The sequence below is a fragment of the Gymnoscopelus microlampas genome (assembly GCF_963454915.1).
Source record: "Gymnoscopelus microlampas genome assembly, chromosome: 15".
NCBI classification, from domain to species: Eukaryota; Metazoa; Chordata; class Actinopteri; order Myctophiformes; family Myctophidae; genus Gymnoscopelus; species Gymnoscopelus microlampas.
Genome location: NC_139952.1, coordinates 37,637,915 through 37,656,701, shown reverse-complemented (window position 1 = coordinate 37,656,701; position 18,787 = coordinate 37,637,915). Strand labels below are relative to the sequence as shown.

The window sequence follows — 18,787 nt, the reverse complement described above, 5'->3', positions numbered from 1 at the left end:
TAACTTACCATAACACACAAGCTAGTATCTATGCACACGCTTTGGTGGAAACGCACATGATCATGAACCCAAATGATAGATGATTAATGTGAGATTTAAGGCAGTATTTGGGGATTCACTTGGGAAAGTCAGCCCAGAGTTACCTGAAGTGGGGCCCGAAAGGTCCACGAGATGCCAGTTTGCCCTACAGTATATCCCTGTCTCACTGTCTGTTTATTTGCACAAGGTAAGACTCTCATATGCCCTCTTCTACTACTTCCTCCATCATGGCTTCTTCTCTCTTCCATTCTTTCTTTCATTCCAATACTTCTTCACCTCCCTACCAACATGCCTCTCTACAACTTTCCTTCCTTCCTCCTGTCCTCCCTCCTTCCATCTCTCCATCTTCTGTTCTCTCCATTTCCTCTTGCCACCCGGCCATCTGCCAATCTGCCACCGCGGTGTCCAGGTGGAGCAGACGGTGGTAGAGGAGGTGGTAGACGCCGTCAAGTCAGTCGGTGAGGAGCTCTTCACAGAGGAGTATGTGACCGGGGACGTGGGCCTGAAGGAATACGACTATTCCTACCGGGACTACAACGAGCCACCGCTGCCGGAGGCCGGCGGAGAGGGCGATGCCAACCTAGGCCCCGCCCTGTCCGCTGTGACGGACGAGGGAGGCGTAAGTCAAATTGTTGCTCCGGGGAGGGCCGGTAAAACAAAGAGCCCAAAAGAAAGAGCTAAATCTGGTATATTTCAACCAAATCAATCTTGGTGGAATTGTATTTGAGGTATTTTCAAATACATTGGGTTCCAGATTAATGAAAATTGTCATGATAATAACTGATGCGTTGAGTTATTTATTAATATATTTGTCACTTTGAGGACCACTCAGTGGATTTCACCACATACTGTACCAGGCGATCACAGAGACAAAATATATATATTTGAATCCATTTCAAATACTATTCGGCCAAGATCTGGTTCCTGCATTACTGGTTGAAATAGGGATTTACTCTATATTGTGTGTATAGTAAGTCTCTACAGGACAGCTACATACACAAAGGGGCATTCACAAGTGCAGAAAAATGACCAGGCCCTCGGTTCATTTGCTTTGAATGCCTTCTGTTTTCTTTTCTCATGTATGCCATTATTTAGACTTGCTATTAATAAGCGTATGCAGACTTCTGTGTCAATGGGGGAAAAGACAAGTATTAATGGACACAGTTAAGTGAAGCAAGGACTCGTGGGTAACTCTTCCATTTCCTTACTCTCTGTCTCACAGTCGGAGCAGGTAGTTTTGAGTCTGGCGTTTCTACTTTTCGCGTCGCGCGATTGAAGTTCAACATCGAACGGAAGAATGCATTGACATTGTGTTTTCAAACAGAGTTATGATTTGATTCTTTCATTTTATTTTGTATTTGACTGTATGTTTACCTGACGTGGATACGCATCCCTAAATGGTATTTTACTACAGTTTAACGACATATGTGTGTGTGTGTGTGTGTGTGTGTGTGTGTGTGTGTGTGTGTGTGTGTGTGTGTGTGTGTGTGCGTGTGTACTTCTGTACTGACTGTGCTGTGTTGTTGGCTACATGTGTGTTATCCTCAGGCTGCAGTCAGAGCCCAGAAAGGAGAGAAGGGGGACCCTGCTGTCCTGGAGCCTGTGAGTTACTAATTAATTAATTAATTAATTCATACATTTTTATGCCTCCGTTGGTGGACAGCTGTGCCTCCTGAGGCATTATATGTTTTCGAGTTGTCCGTACATCCATCATCTGTCCATATCTGTCCCGACCTTGTGAATGCGATATCTCAGGATTACCTGGAGGGTTCACTCTCAACAGGAGTCTGAGTGTGTCCATCAACAAGCCAACAAGCCATGAGTCTTGTCAAAGACTGACATCAAAGGGGCCTTGAGCCCCTGCCCTTTTACCCGTGCTTTTACTGTGGTGACAGAAACGCAAATGCCCTCTCTCCATGCCTTACCCGAAGGCAGCATTCAAGAGAATTGCCTTTTCCAAACTCTCATGTACGGAAATGCAGCATTTTATGTTGACAGAATTACCCTCAGTGTAGAAATCAATGCCGTGCACCGCATCTCCAGTAAAGGCTTGATTATACCTAGTTGATAGCGGTGTCGCACACCGAAAATAGCCGGTCTACAAGCTCACAGTGTGACGCGTGGTGAGTTTGTAGATCCAAAAGTGCCCTTTTAGGAATTTCAGCCCCTGCCCCTATAACATTCTCTGCACGTTTCTGCAAAGAGTCAAATGTCTTCTCTGAAACTTACATTTTGGAAGACGCTGACTGACTCCCCCCACCTGTTCACTCTGGAGAAGAACTTCAGCCAAACGGATAAAATGTAAAAGTTCAAATGTAGGCTTGAAGCGAGTTCAATTCCTGGACTTGCTGTGGATGCTGAGACTATACTGGCTCCTGGACACTCGGGAGTCACAAAAGTATTTGAAATGCTTTTATCTCATTTTGGAAGGGAACTCTTGGCTCATCTTCATTGTGTTGGTTTTGACCTTCTCCAGGGTATGTTGATTGAGGGACCTCCCGGACCAGAGGGACCATCTGTAAGTCAATGACAACATTATATTATAATGTCACTGCATAATATTTAATTATCCTTCACATATGAGTAGCAACCATGGTATGAAGGGCTTAAAGAGCAAGACTAAGATGGAATAGAATAGAATATTCTTGTTGTTTCTCCAGGACAGGATATCGGTGGTTTACAAAGCTTATACACCACTCTGTCTAGTCATGTGTAGCATGTATTTTATTTCAGTGCTCAATCATTAGAAGAAAAAGCAGTATTTTATTATTTTCAAATTTCATTCGGATTTCATTCTCTTTTCACTGCCTTGCTATCCTTTCCTGTCCCTGAATCTCGGTCAGTTTTTTTCTGTTCAACTCTCTCTTTATCTTTTAGGGACCCACCGGCCCATCTGGCTCTTCTGGACCCCCCGGCTCTGTTGGTGATCCTGGTGAGAGGGTCAGTATTTCCCATGTGTTTTTATATTAGATGTTTCCTCGACTATTTGATTGTGGCACAAAAGTGGCCTTGTGAACATTTCTTTTACAGTCATGGACCTACTGTCAATAGGAAGATGCTGAGTCATGTGGTACAGCGGGTCTTATTTATACTTAGTTGCGTTTCAGTGTCACGCTCCAGAAATCGCAGATCTACTAGCTCACAACACATCGCGATGTGATGCGTTGTGATCTTGTAAATCTCAGGTGCAAGGCAAAATCTCAGTATAAGTACAATTCAGACTTTGGGAGAGAGGGAGATCTTTGTTAGTCACGCGGGAAATCCAGTTTCAGCAGTTAGGGGTTAAGTGTCTAACTCAGGGACACTTTGACCTTAATTAAATGAGGATTTTACTGTATACTTTGTACTCACTCCTGTCTCCATGTTTCAGGGTGTTCCTGGTAAGGCTGGTATCCCTGGAGCTGATGGACTTCCTGGACCTCCTGGTACCTCCGTCATGCTGCCTGTGAGTCAACTTTGACCCCTTACGTTCATATTTTCAGAGCATGTTTAATCTTTTTTTAAATCGCACTTCGCTTATCAGTCTGGAAATCATGCTATTTCCAAGGGGCGGGAGAAGGCCGAGACGGGCACCCAGGAGCCGTGGCTTCTAATTTGTCCGTGGGCGGGGCTGGACAGAGCCTTCCAATGTAAAATTCGAGTCACTTCCAGACTTGCCTTCCTGTTTGAGCCGGAAATCCGGCTCAAAGAGGATGATAGCCAGACGGAGAAGCGAAGTGGAAAAACCCAAACACTGAATGAACTCCGTCTGGTCATTATCTCCGCCAGGTCGCAAGGCTTGAAGGCGGAGATTATGTCCATCCATCCGTCCATGTGTCTGTCTGTACCGCTAATCTCCAGCACCGTTGCAATGATCAGTCAGATTGTCAGAACCCAGCGTCAGAAATCATGAATGTAGCGTCCGATCTGCCTTGAATTTGAGTCACTCATTGAGGGGCTTCTGAACCATGCAGAGCTAAAAGTTTCACTTTCACTGCCACCCATAGGGGGTGCCACAAATGCAACAAGTGTCACTGTTTGTTGTTTTTCAACAAATTAGGTACAAACGGTCTCGTGAGTCATGTGACAATGACTGGCTCCATACCATTTGCCTATAATTGCCTTCAAAAATGTGCCTCACAATAAACGCCATATATCATGAACACAACATCCAATCATCCCCAATTTGGAATCGTATATTGAGGAGCCTCGATAGAGCGCATCTCCAAAAGTGCTTTTGCCCATAGGTGGTGCCACAAACGGGAAGTGTTGCACCATGCTGTTGTACAAACTCCCCAACAATGTCCCCCCCGCAGCTTCCTTGTGTTCTGATGGCTGCACCCCACGGCTGACACACAGCCCTGGGTAGGAGAGCAGGCCTGGTGGAGATCTGTGCTCCGAGGAGTGCACTTTTCTAGTCTGCTCTTCAGCCCGGAATGGTATTCGGCCAATCACGATGTGATGTTGACAAAAATGTATTTTTAAATATCTCTTATACCGAGGGGGGGGGACAGCCGCTTTATTTATCTACTCTTTTTCAGAGGTTCCGAAGTACAGACTGTTAGTCAGAAGTGTTTGAAAATTGTGGCAACATGTCTGTGTGGAGACACTAGTGTCACGCTCTATACAGTGAGCTGCAGAGGGAATGGGACTCCCAACCCTGATAATGCCAGTGTCATGTTCGACCTATTGAGCTCGATCACTGTTTCTCAAACAGTGGGTCGGGACCCATGTTTGGATCGTGGACCAATTTTTATGGGTCGCAAGAAAATATTCCCTTTTTTGTTTCCTACATACATTTTTGCTTTTATTATTTCAAAAGAGTACAAAACTAAAAAAGACCAGGAGACCTGGTTCTGTCAGACCTTTATAAGATCAGAGCACTACGTCACGGCTAAGCCGGACTTCACATGACGTGTCAGCCTGTGTCCCTTTTCAGATGTCCCTTCTATGCCCATGTATGGACGAAAGGGGGACAGACTTTTATGGCTGAGGCCTGAGGGAAAAGGGGACATGCCCATGTATGGACGAAAGAGGGACAAAGCCTCATGTAGGCCGACCCTCTGGGTCTGGCAACAAAAAGTAAAATTCTCATCAATTAAAAACAATTCCAACATTTTCAAAAGTATGTCATAAATAAAATAAAAACATCTAATAATTTCCATAAATAAATGAAAAAAACGTCTAAGAAGTAGTGAAAATAGCAGATCCACAAGCTTCGCGAAGCGAAGTGTTGTGAGCTTGCAGATCCTCTATTTTCACTAGTTTGGGTCCTGGGCAAATTCTAATTTCTCTTCTGGGTCTTGAACTAAAAAGTTTGGGAACCATGAGCTGCTAGATGGTGCGATTGAGCAGTGATGTGTCTCTGACAAATATTCTCTCGTAGGAACGTCTCTCTTAGGAGACGTTCCTAAGATAGGAAAAGGATCAGTTTAACTTCTTATTTCTGATAATTCATGTCGAACTTCAATTCTCTTCTTCTAGTTCCGTTTCGGCCAGAGTGGAGGAGATAAGGGTCCCAGTGTGTCGGCACAGGAAGCTCAGGCAGCCGCCATCTTGTCTCAGGCCAGGGTGAGTGAACACTATTATATTTGTCACAACCTTTCACCTCTCTAGTTCCTTTTAGGTTTTGAGACTACCACAACTCCAACCATCCTTAAGGAGGACAAAGAAAGGCGCAAACAGTCTACCCTGGCCTGAACAAACTGTATCATCTTGATAAGGAGATAATATCTCCTTTATCAAGATGTTTCAGTTGAGAGCATATTATGTTTTCACCATATCCCTGGCATCCCTATTTTGGGAAAAGTTTAATAATGAGAATATAATGTTTCTGTTTAATCCAATTTTATTAAATGTTTCTTTTAATTTTTCAAAAACAGTGAAAATAGCAGATCTACAAGCTGACAACGCGCCACAATCCGACACGTTGTGAGCTTGTAGATCTGGATTTTTTTTAGATGTTTTTTGTTAAGCATATTTAGATTATGATACTCTCTTTATTGTTTGTACTCAAATGTTCCTTAATCTTCAGATGGCTCTCAAAGGACCACCTGGACCAATGGGATTCACTGGACGCCCCGGACCTCTGGTATGTCAACCTGTCACCTGCAGAGCACTCATCCATATCGTTACCTGCACACCCTGTACTGCACATGTACCTGAACATACACCCACACCTCACCTGTACATCGTCGCTGTCGGGCAGAAACCTCTTATCTCCATATTCTAACTCTCTGTCTGTTTTTTCGTAAATTAACACCCTACTTGATCATACTACAGCGTCACACAAAAGCCTCAAAAGTAGCAGATCTACAAGCTTGAGCTTGCCGATCTGCTACTTTTGCTGTTTTTTATTTGAAAGGTAACAGTTTTGGACATATGAGGTTTGCACCTGACCTGACAGAGACGATATTCAACTCAGGGTTATTATAAATTAGTTAACCAAAACTAAGGCCTAGTCCACACGTACAAAGGTATTTTGAAAAAAATCCTTCCTTTAAGAAAAGATGCCCATCTACACATGCACGGTTATACATTTCTTTTTATCTCTGTTCACTTGAAAACAAAAAAAAACGTCATAGTCATAGAGAGACTGTCAACACAATGCATTCTCGTGATGACGGCCCATACAGCCCAGTCAGAGACTTATTCTGTCCAGTGATCTGTGTAGCAGTGATCTCCATTGCAGATTCTGATGCCTCTGTTCCTCAATTTGGTGCGAATAGTAGGAACTATACATTCATGTGTAAACGTGTAAAAAGCCCTGTTAGAACCAGCACTATTTTTGTCTATTGCATATAATGTGATGTAATCCTGATGTCAAGAAAGGAGATAACGGCGCAAGGAGATGATGTCACAAGAAAAAAACTCGTTCGCGTGCATGTTTATTTTAATAATCAATCGATCGATTGTGTCCGGCCTTGGATCATAGTTTAAGTTCCTATTCATCCATAGCACAATGAAAACAAAATCTTCAACATTTTAAAGATTTTTCTTTATTATTTTAATCAATAAAGTCTTAGTGTTTGGCCAATTATTTGGGGGCCCACTTGTAATATCCTCACGGGGCACGTCCCACTAGTATAACACACAATACCCAGCCATACGTGTTTGGATAATGTTTATAGTTTAGTTCCACCATCCACCAACCTGGCTTTTGAGTTTTGCATGTGTTTCATGTCCAGATTCTATGTTTGCTATGTTTGATGTGTCTGTCTGTTTCAGGGCGACCCAGGAAGTAATGGTTTGAAGGGAGATAGTGGAGACCATGGACCTCAGGTACATGACCCTATACCACCCCTGACCTTTGACCTGTGCTGTGACACCTGTGCCAGATGTTATAATGGACAGCTCACAGAATATAATTTACATACACATATGCACATGTACACATGGTAGACATTGATTGATTGAATACTTTATTAACAGTTTGGTAGACATGCTGTGCATAAGCACATGCAAGCACATACAGTAGTATGTATATTCATATATATACAGTATGTTTTATGTATACTTTGTAGGGATGTTCGATATTATCGGCCTCCCGATATTATCGGCCGATATTAGCATAAAAATCGATATCGGAAAATATCGGTATCGGTTTTTGATTATTATTATTTTTTTCTTTTAAAAAAATAAATAATTTACAGTAGTTCTTACTGTATGGTGTGTGTGATATGAAATTTGAGCTTACCCTAATCACAATAATCCCCGCATATATCGGTATCGGTTGATATCGGTATCGGTAATTAAGAGTTTGACAATATCGGTATATCTGTTATCGGTAAAAAAGCCAATATCGGACAACCCTAATACTTTGTGTATGACTTAAGACTTTGTGTAACACACACACACACACACACACACACACACACACACACACACACACACACACACACACACACACACACACACACACACACACACGTATGCACAAGCACACACACACACACGCAGCCACGCACGCACACACACACACACACACACACACACACACACACACACACACACACACACACACACACACACGTGTGCATGATTGCTGCTAGGACTTACAGTACAGTGAATTTGCTCGCACCTTGACAGGCATTCATCACATTCACCTGTTTTTATCTTCTAGGGTCCTAGGGGTCCTCAGGGTTTGTTGGGACCTCCAGGAAAATCAGGAAGAAGGGTGAGTGCCCGAAAACAATGAATATTGTTTGACTAATCCCAAGCCATGAAAGATGGCTGACGAAGTCATTGTTCTGGCATTGGAGCTGTGGAGTAAAGGTGTAGAGACGTTGTGGTGTGTATGTGTGTGTTTTCCCTGCCTCAGGGTCGTGCTGGAGCTGATGGAGCCAGGGGTATGCCAGGAGAGCTTGGAGGAAAGGTGAAGACCCTCACGGGTTCATTCTTTTATATTCTGATCAAAGAGACCTCTGTATGATACTGCTTTATGTGTCTCTCGCCAAAACAAAAACGATTTTTAGCAATTGAATTGTATTTAGTTTTTGTCAAAGTTATTCTTTACCTGAGGTGGCAGTATCAGTTTTCCCTATTGTCTGTTTTCTCTAGAGGTACCACAGTGCATCTGTCAAATATTGCTGCATCCTTAGATACTTGTGCACTAGGAATTTAACATCCCAGTTATAATTCTTTCAAAAATTATAACTGTGGTGGGCAGGCTCAAATGTTCCACTGTGGCATCCAAACCGTAACCATTTCAGTAATACGTCCTACCAACCAATCCCTCTCACATTCAGTAATTCTCCCCAAAGTGGTGAACATCTACTCTTTATAAGAATGCTCTCAAAGTTTGACTTATGAGTGAACCGTTGTTCAAAGCTAACTTAAATTAATCTCCTCCTGACTGTCATAACAGTATAATTGTATAACTGCATGGTGTCTTTCCAAAAGTAATTGAGTACAATACTTTTGGAAGTACAACTACATGAAATAGCTACTCGATTATTTTATTAGATTATTATTTATTTAATCGATTAAGAATAATTCTAATGAGTTACTTTTTTACAAACTATCGGTAATATATTGATACGATCAGCTGAGCCTATAATTAGTATCAGCTAGTAAGTCATATGGGTGCATCGTTATTTCTGAATGTCCTTGCTGTGTAATGAGTTAATCTCTCCATCTTCACCAGGGTGACCGTGGTTTTGATGGCCTGCCTGGGCTGCCCGGTGACAAAGGACACAGGGTGAGTCAATAACACCAACACACATGAGGCCACATCAGAATAAAAATGCACTTGGCGCGACCCGATAGTCAAGTTGCAAAATGGTTGCATAATGCCCTGATCAGCGATTCCCCGGTTCGATTCCCGGCCGGCCAGGACATTTGTTGTATGCCTTACTCTCTCTCCACATTTCCTATCTCTCTCCCCTATCACTATCAAATAAAGGCTTAAAATGTGCTTTATTCCCAACTGACGTTCACACAGAGAATTTGCTCTTGGACATGACTCTGTGACATCCAAGCATTTAACAATTAATGCAGTTACTACTGACATGAGCCGTACCATATACAGTACATCTGACATTGTGGATTTCAATAAAGCCCTGAGTGCTTATTGCCGCATATTAACTCATCCTTGCACCCGATAGTAGTTACATCAACAAATATCATGTACGGTAATTCTAATTCTTATATTCAGCTGATCAACAACTAAGAAAAGAAAGTTCCAAATAGCATATTACATAGCTGCTGGGCCATAATAAAGATTAAACAAATTATAACAGAGCATCAGACTATTGGTATTTCAATGATTAAATATAGCTATATTCTACTGCTGGTGTGTTTCTTGTGTGTGTTTCATTGAAGAATGGTAATTCTAACACACGTTTTTTTTTTTCAACTATAAAGGGTGATACAGGAGGAATTGGAATCCATGGATCTCAAGGAGAGGACGGAGAGAGGGTAAGAACTTGGACGATGATAACAAAAATTATGTGAATGATTCTAGTCAGACTGTCTGACACTGTCTGTCTGTCTCTGACCACCTGTCTGCATTTATCTACATGGTAAAATTCTGATGATATTTTACTGTGTTCCTGTCTGACTAGCTAGGTAGCTAAATATTTTCTGTTTTCCTGTCCTCCAATCTCTCTCTCTCTTCACATCTACCAAATATCTTTTTGTCGTCGTCGTCTGTCTGCCTATCGTTCTAATATTTATATTATATATTTTATTATATTGTTGCTGTTGGGCAGAAACCTTGGACCTTATGTTTCCTACTAAGTGTTACGCAAAAACAGTGAAAATAGCTAATCTACAAGCTCACAGCGCGTCGCATCGTGGCGCATTGTGAGCTTTTGAAACATTTTAAAAAGTGGTTAAGTGTGTCTAAGGTTTTATAAATATTGAAACTATAAATATTGAAACTATTTAACAAACACTTGTGACTACATGTTAACTACATTGGATCAATTGGAACACAGGTTCTCCTCTTTCTTCCATTTCCAGAAGAGTAAGTTGAACATAAAAGGTTTCCACCCGACAGCGACAATGCGTTTTATTATATGATCGACTATACCTTTAGATTATATTATTAAATCTGTGTGTGTGTGTGTGTGTGTGTGTGTGTGTGTGTGTGTGTGTGTGTGTGTGTGTGTGTGTGTGTGTGTGTGTGTGTGTGTGTGTGTGTGTGTGTGTGTGTGTGTGTGTGTGTGTGTGTGTGTGCGTGCGTGTGCGTGCGTACATTTCCAGGGAGACGACGGAGACATCGGACCCAGGGGTCTCCCAGGTGAACCAGTGAGTGTTGCAATGACGATGCAGTTGATTTGACCTCTGCCCTTTATTACTTCTTCTCAACATTATGTATTGTTCCCTTGTCAAGAGGCTGAAGTTGTGTCTATCGCTAGAATAGAGCAGAACAGTGGTTCTCAAACCCACATATTAATAATGTATTTATCCATGGACCCCCATCTGAACATTATTATGGTTCCAGGGACCCCTGTACAAGAGCTTAGATCATCAAATAGGCAATGTATATAGGGTTAAAGTAGTTAAACTAATGCTATATTAACTCATTTTGCTGGGTGCTCCCTCAAGGGGGGACTTTGAGAACCACTGGAATAGAATTTGGAATGGAATTGAATTGCTCAGAATGAAATAAATTGATGATATGAAATAAATGATTATATTTAAGATCTGAAGTAGATATTAAGCACATGCAACTTAGACAGACACACAAGCATGTACTGTACACAGTATTACACAGACAGCCCAGTGAAGTACAAATGAGGGCAGACAGGCTGTATAGACAGCCATAATCAGACAAGTGTGTAGATACACGCAAACACTTACAGCGTAAGTTACAGCGAGGTGTAATTGTATGGTATGTATACATACATACATACTGTACATGTATGGTGTTCATCAAAGAGGTCATCGTTATGTGATTGTGGGTTGTCAGGTTGTTTATATACCTGCTGTTAGGTAGATGTGTAATTCTAATATCGTCTGTCTTAGATTGTGATGAATTATGGTGCTCAATAGTGTCATTAAATGCTTGCGTGATTACAGGCTGCTAGCGTATGGTGGCTGACCTTGATCGCGTGTGTGTGTGTGTGTGTGTGTGTGTGTGTGTGTGTGTGTGTGTGTGTGTGTGTGTGTGTGTGTGTGTGTGTGTGTGTGTGTGTGTGTGTGTGTGTGTGTGTGTGTGTGTGTGTGTGTGTGTGTGTGTGTGTGCTTGAATAATCGCACCTGCATCAATGCCCGTTTGTGTGTGTGTCTATATGTGTGTACCTGCGTGTGTGTGTGTGTGTGTGTGTGTGTGTGTGTGTGTGTGTGTCTGTCTGTCTGTATGCGTGTGTCTCCCCTTCATCTCTCCCTCTCTAGGGCCCTCGTGGTTTGTTGGGACCTAAAGGGCCTCCCGGAATCTCTGGACCTCCTGTGAGTAAAAACAAACAAACATGTCCGCCACACCCAGACACTTTTATTACTGTAACGTCAGTTTATCCCTATAAAGACCACTTGACACTCACACAGTCCCACCACAACAATAGCCTCGATACAGATATAACTCGGTAAAGGTGTTCCCTCAGTCTAAACAAGAATATGCACTGTTCCTGCAGTCGGCCTAAAAACAATACCCAAATGATATACACGACATGCCGTTTTTGTGGATGCCTCAACCAAAACGCCTTACAATATTTGTAGTGTTTGTGTGGCCTCCCGAGAGAGTCAAACCACTGATCTTGGCACTGTCAGCGCGGCATGCTCTAACCTGTTGAACTACACAGAAATAACACCCAGACATGCCACAAGGATTTGTGCCAGACAAGACCAGAATACACTCTTGTCCCACACACAACATATATGTAATTATGTCATATAACTACAAGATAAGCACAGCATTTTGTGACACAGCAGTTTGGGAGTCGTCCCGCATCCATTCTGTGGACTGCCAGCGGGTTATCGTTTTTGTCAAAGGAAAACCACATGGTTAAGAAAAATAGGCTATATTTCTTCTGGAATGAAGAGGAGAATGCTTATTTTCTTCTTGACTGGGTTTTAGCAGTTTTTAAGGGCCCAAGTGTCATAACACATAATGAACAGCATATAAATAATGATGATAACTTCATATGTACATAACTATGTATGTAGTTCCAGAGTTGTACAGTAGGTGCAATTATGTCTTGTAATTTTGTATCTCTCCTCTCCTCTCCCCTCCTCTCAGGGTGTGCGTGGAAATGACGGGCCTCATGGTCCTAAAGGAAACCTGGTCAGTGTTCTTTCTTTTAATTGACATTAAAGGAGTAGTTCACCCCAAAATTACACACCCCATGAAGCCTTGAATTCATGGATGTTTTTTTTTGTTTTTGTTGTATTCCTAAGCCAATAATTTGATTACCAGCGGAAAGATGCTAATGTATCCGGTAGAAGACAAAGTAGACTCTTTGTGTCTCCTACCGGAAATACACCCAGTCATCAAATTATTGGCTAGAAAATAAGATTTTTTGGGGGTGAACTATTCCTTTAAAAACACAGTCACTAAATAGATATAGCACCTGCACAAACTGACCTATTGAATATACACACACACACACACACACACACACACACACACACACACACACACACACACACACACACACACACACACACACACACACACACACACACACACACACCTCTTTCCCTCCCTCTCCATCCTCTCCAATAAGTATAAACAATATTTATAAACAATAAGTAATAATCAATAATATATTCTAATCATATTCCGTCTTTCTTATCTCTTTATTTTCATTCCACTTTCTTCTTTGTTTCTCTTTTTTTCTCTCTCTCTTAGGGGCCCCAAGGAGAGCCAGGGCCCCCAGGTATGCAGGGGTCCGGAGGAACTCAGGTGAGAACGCCTGGATGTGACAGGATTGACTGATTGACTGATTGACTGATTGATTGATTGATTGATTGATTGATTGATTGAATACTTTATTAGACAGAAATGTAAACAGCCCAACGTACAGTCAGACATTTGAGCTAAAAATATAACACAAAAAAGCCCTGCAGCCTCCACAATTTAATTATACTGTCAATAGTGTTATTTTCCAGTGGTGGAAAATAACTAAGTACATTTACTCGTTAGTACATTAACTTTTTTTCTCAAAAACTTGAATTACTAGTTAGTTACTTAGTATATACATTGACCAGCCCTATATATACTTATCTACAAGCTCACAACGCATCATGGTGCGACACGTTGTGAGCTTGTAGATCTGCTATTTTCAAAAGATTTGTGAAATGGGACATTCTGCATATTGAGTACTTTTACTTTTGGTCCTTTAATTCCTTTAAAGTATATTTTAATGACAATACTTTTGTAATTTTACTCAAGTACATTTTGAATACCGGACTTTCACACAGTATATCTACTCCATTGATACTGTAATGGGGTACTTTTTCCACTACTGGTGTTGTCAGTGAAGCGTCTCAAGTCGTTGGACACGTGTACACATGGTCAACTGGATTTAGTTGTTGTGATTATAATCAAAATAATGTATTATGTGTGTCTGTCTGTCCGTCCTCACCCAGGGAATGCCAGGGCCCCAGGGAGCCAGCGGCCCCCCAGGAGAGAAGGTGAGAGACTAAAGTATCTGTCTGCGTAGCGCCTATGGAGAAATGCAGTGCGAAGCACGTTGAAGACCAGCTTCTATTTCCATAGATTAGACTGCTCATAGGGTTTGTTTAGGAAGGTTGATTCAGTATTTATTCATTGAACATCTTACTGTGGCTACAGTATTTCGTTGGAAAACCTCATTAATGTTTAAGGTTGTATAGAAGCTTGTCTGAGGTGGAATTTCTCCGCAAGCAAGCAAATTGATTTCCCGACTGTTATATTCTCAAGTAGATGAAGACTGAAGACTTACCTCCTCAGACTCCACTTTAGTCTGTAGCACTTGCCCTAGCCTAGCCTATAGCACTTGCCGTAGCACTTGCCCTAGCCTTGACGACCATGCAGTCTTATGCAAAGGTTAAAATGAAATTTAGATGTTATTTAGACGGATGCTAGGTTCATTTGTTGACCTGGCATCCTATAGGTTCAATGTACACAATACACATTATTTAGTTTTTGATATTATAATGTTTAGACTGATGATAGGTTATTGGTTTACCTATGGTCCTAGATTACTGAGGCACTACACTATATGCATTTGATGTATTACCTTGTGTTTACCTTGCTCACTGTAAATCGCTCTTGATTTAGTGCTAAATGGCTAAATTGTAAATTGAGTAGATGTTCTATTTTTCAACTTGTGTCGTCATCTCTTCCTCTGTAGGGTCCCACAGGGAAACCAGGTCTACCAGGAATGCCCGGCGCCGATGGCCCTCCTGTAAGTTCCTCCTTTATGTTTCTGTCTTCATCATCAAGTTGTTGTCGTGATTCGAGTCAGTTCTTCTGACCTCTCATCCCTTACCTTCTCAGGGTCACCCAGGAAAGGAGGGGCCTCCTGGCACTAAGGGAAATCTGGTAGGTGTCACAGGTGTCTTGATCGCACCTATCTTATCTTTTACCTATATGTCGTCTTGGGGCAATAAAGTACCAAGTAAGACATCAAATCCACACTCCATTTGATTTAATAAAATATTATGAAATCAATATAAGAACCCTGTTCTAAGTCAAAATAAAAAGTGAGTCCAGCAATCCACAGTGATTAGTCGATACTATATTTATTTACTAGTGCCTTTAAAGATACCCAAGAACACAAGATGATCAGTTAATATACAGATAATAAACAGTTAACAAATCAAATTAAAAGGCAATAGTATAACAATACAATAATGCAATCTATATCAAAGTGACAGAAGTGTGGGAGGTGTCATATCCACAGTTGAAACTAATTAGGTAAGGGGGCATCTGGCTGGCATGGAGGTCAAAAACACTCAGCCACTAGGCGACTACCACTATGGGAAGCCAGCGAGGGATCCTGTCCTTGTCACTGCACAAGTGTGACCCCTGCTGGTTGATGTGGGCACCTGTTCAGGAGGGTAACAAGTGGTGAACCGTGAACCACATTACACTCTCCCAGTGAAAGAACTCGCTGTCAGGTGAAAAGAAGCGCCTGGTGACTGTGATGTTTATTGGCCAACAGTGGGGGTTAATAGCAGTGGGGACCACAATATAAATCAGTGGTTCTCGAACCTTTTTGTGCCAAGGAAAATAGCAGATGTACAACCTCGCTGCGCGGCACGAAGCTGTGAGCTTCTGCTATTTTTCTTTTAGCCAAAATGTGTATACAGTGGTTAAATGATTGTAATGCTGTATTGACAGATTTTGCTGGGGAACCCACTTTGAGAACCTCTGATATAAATCAAACTCCTCACTCACTCCTGCCCACCCAAACACAGAACATTCAAAAAAACTCAAGTAGTTTCTCATTGTTACAGTTGGGATTCTTATGAATGCACTTTGCCAAATCAAATCAAATCACTGCGGAGGTATTACTTATATGCAGTACTTTAATACCTGGCATGTCAATCATTATGAGTTAAATCAGTACATGCAGCCAAAAAGTGATTTGACCCTTGTTAGCTAAAGTCATCTTTTCCTAGGGCAAACCTGTGGATAATTCAGAGATCCATTCACTATTAATAATGCTCTCACCCTGTACAGCACTTTGGTCAATTTCGATTGTTGTACTTTATAAATAAAGTTTGATTTGATTTGAATAATTGGAACGCAATTAAGTATTTTGGCCAGGATCAAACCTAAGTATAGGCCTATTTGATCTTTCCTTCCTATGTTACAATTATCAGGGTATAATCCGAATATACAAAGCTTACTGTAGCTCCTAATTGCATTTGCATAGATAATGTATCTGCTATAACTTTTCTCACCTCCTCTCAAATTTATTTTATTGTATTACATATCACATACAGTAGGGCCTATGTAATGAAAGGATAGTTAGTTTAAATGTTGTGTTTGACATGCTGAGTTACTTCCACAATGAGGTTGCTCACGGTGACACTTCAGTACGTGGTGGCCATGCCAACGGTTAACCTTGAGAACATCAACGTTATGTCCTATGTAGTTTTTCTGGGGATTTGGGCGTGTTTAGTGACCTGAGGTGCAGTTCCTCCTACTTTAACCATACATTGGTCAGCTAACTGCCATATTTCGGCCTTGATTAGGGTTGGATCCGGAATCGGACATTTGGAACCACTTCTGGAACTGGGTTTTGTCACACTGACGGAGCTGGCATGTGGACTTCACGTCTGCTAGACAATTACAATACTGGTGGTTCTCAAACTAGTACATTTCAAGGAACCATATTCCATTTGTACACTCTCAGAGTTACAGACCTGTTAGGGTCCATTTGGAACCTCCTATAGGAATCGTTAAAGGAAACCGTTAAAGAATCGGACCATTAAGAGGGAATTGTTCATTTAAGGAACTGGAATCGTTAAAATCCTAAAGGTTCCAAACCCTATCCTTGATCCAGTTTCACCTTGACTATGCCTGTTCTGTACAGTTGTGTATCAGTGAGATTAAAGGATAGGTTGCAAACGGTACAAAACAACACCATTAGATATCTGTTGAATGTTCTTCCTAGGACGCATGTTGGTTAATGTGACCAGTTTAGGGAGGTGGGGATGCTCCCTGTGAAGTACAGGGTAGAGCAACTTAAGGTTGGCCATTTGTACAAACTTTTTTTATGGTAATGCCCCTTACTACCTTAGGAGCAGTGGCGTCCCCAGGAATTACATTTAGGGCAGGCGAGAATTTTTTTTCAACTCAATCGAAAACCGGCGAAAGTTGCCGTTTTCAAGATGTTTTGGCCATTATCTCTGGAACTTCAAAGCTTGTTGGATGCGTGACTTTGAGGACATTAAGCACGCATGACACCTTTTCGGGTTATTTGGGTTTTCTAGGGGAGGCGAGATCTTAGTTGGGCAGGCGACCGCCTGCCCTGCCTCTACAGTGGGTAGGCCACTGCTTAGGAGTAATGCTAAGTTGATTGTACGTCAGTCTCAATCTAAACTATCCTTTAAAAACAGTGTGAGAATACTCTCATGGAACATACAGTCTAGTGATGCACTTTAATTTGTCTATATGGTATGGAATTTGTGTAGGGTTTTTAGGTTATCTTTTTGGTTTTTAGTGGTTTTGTAATTTGTGAGTTCATGTGACGTGCTATGTAATTTATTGGACTATTTATTTTTCCAGACCACATTGGAAATAAGTGTTTTATTACCCTTTATGTATACATCCTGGGTTTAAGTAATATTGTGTTTTAACTTGTATCTCTTTTACCAAAAATCAAATCAAATCAAAATGATATCAGCTGTTAGTTAGCATGTTAACTGTTATCAGCCCTTGGGCCAAGTCATGGATATGGTTTTCGTTATGCATGATGCTAGATGATGATGATACATGGATGTGTTTTGTAAGCCAAATGTGGGGTGGATGTTGGTATGGGTATCTTTGATTTGACCTTATTTGTGACAAAACTGTGACGGAGACCACAGCTGCTAAATAGAGTGTACACAGTAGTGATGGAAGTAGTACTCTACTCACATGTGTTACTTAAATAAAAGTACCAATACCCTATTGTGAAAATACTCTGTTGCAATACAGTATTAAAAATGTATTGGAGCAAAAGTAAAAAAGTATTGGCATCAAAATATACTTAAAGTATCAAAAGTAAAAGTACTCATTACTCTAAAGGCCCCATTTCTCAAGTTTTCAAATGTATAAAATGATACCTAAAATAATAAAAAATGCTTTGTGACGCGTTGTGAGCTTGTAGTTCTGCTATTTTCAAATTGCCAAGTATATATATACAGGTCTGAAGTGGTTTTGTAATAATAATCCAAATCTACAAAGTAACTTGTAACTAAAGTTTTCAAATAGTTGTAGTGGACTCAGTAAAAAGTACAATATTTGCCTTGAGATGTAGTGGTGTAAAAGTATTGAACATTGGAAACGCTCCAGTAAAGTAAAAATGCCTCAAGATTTTACTTAAGTACAGTAAAATTGTAAATATTGTAGTAAATGTATTTATTTTACACCACTGATACACAGTAGCCTAAAAGTGGCCACTTCTACAATATTATTCTACAATGTTCTCTATCAGCTTCACCTACAGTATTTGAGAAAGTCATTGTCATTGTTGCAAAGGGTAGATGTACTGTAAGATGGTGTGATGATTTTCCGATTATTCTGAGATGCCTCCTTTACATTTTTTTGCTAATGACATTCTACTCCTACAGGGTCCCAGTGGTCCTCAGGGAACAATTGGCTATCCTGGCCCTCGTGGCATTAAGG

General features: G+C 41.2%; 2 protein-coding genes across 10 annotated transcripts in view; one reads left to right on the top strand and one right to left on the bottom strand.

Moving 5' to 3' along the window:
• The window catches only part of LOC311062080 (zinc fingers and homeoboxes protein 2-like), a 518,056-nt gene that overhangs the window by 107,596 nt on the left and 391,673 nt on the right, over window positions 1–18,787 (bottom strand). The window lies entirely within an intron of this gene.
• col11a2 (collagen, type XI, alpha 2) overlaps window positions 1–18,787 on the top strand; it is a 78,860-nt gene that overhangs the window by 33,415 nt on the left and 26,658 nt on the right. For 7 of the 9 annotated variants that reach the window (XM_084080849.1, XM_084080848.1, XM_084080844.1 and 4 more), the window contains 20 exons: window positions 449–658; window positions 1,588–1,641; window positions 2,516–2,557; window positions 2,917–2,979; window positions 3,410–3,484; window positions 5,503–5,589; window positions 6,053–6,109; window positions 7,246–7,299; window positions 8,141–8,194; window positions 8,339–8,392; window positions 9,164–9,217; window positions 9,883–9,936; window positions 10,726–10,770; window positions 11,860–11,913; window positions 12,701–12,745; window positions 13,313–13,366; window positions 14,053–14,097; window positions 14,799–14,852; window positions 14,945–14,989; window positions 18,733–18,786. In XM_084080849.1, the coding sequence (XP_083936975.1) occupies window positions 449–658; window positions 1,588–1,641; window positions 2,516–2,557; window positions 2,917–2,979; window positions 3,410–3,484; window positions 5,503–5,589; window positions 6,053–6,109; window positions 7,246–7,299; window positions 8,141–8,194; window positions 8,339–8,392; window positions 9,164–9,217; window positions 9,883–9,936; window positions 10,726–10,770; window positions 11,860–11,913; window positions 12,701–12,745; window positions 13,313–13,366; window positions 14,053–14,097; window positions 14,799–14,852; window positions 14,945–14,989; window positions 18,733–18,786 (1,254 nt within the window). The remainder of the gene's footprint in view (window positions 1–448; window positions 659–1,587; window positions 1,642–2,515; window positions 2,558–2,916; window positions 2,980–3,409; window positions 3,485–5,502; window positions 5,590–6,052; window positions 6,110–7,245; window positions 7,300–8,140; window positions 8,195–8,338; window positions 8,393–9,163; window positions 9,218–9,882; window positions 9,937–10,725; window positions 10,771–11,859; window positions 11,914–12,700; window positions 12,746–13,312; window positions 13,367–14,052; window positions 14,098–14,798; window positions 14,853–14,944; window positions 14,990–18,732; window position 18,787) is intronic. The other 2 variants (XM_084080850.1, XM_084080846.1) reach the window with 1 other exon arrangement.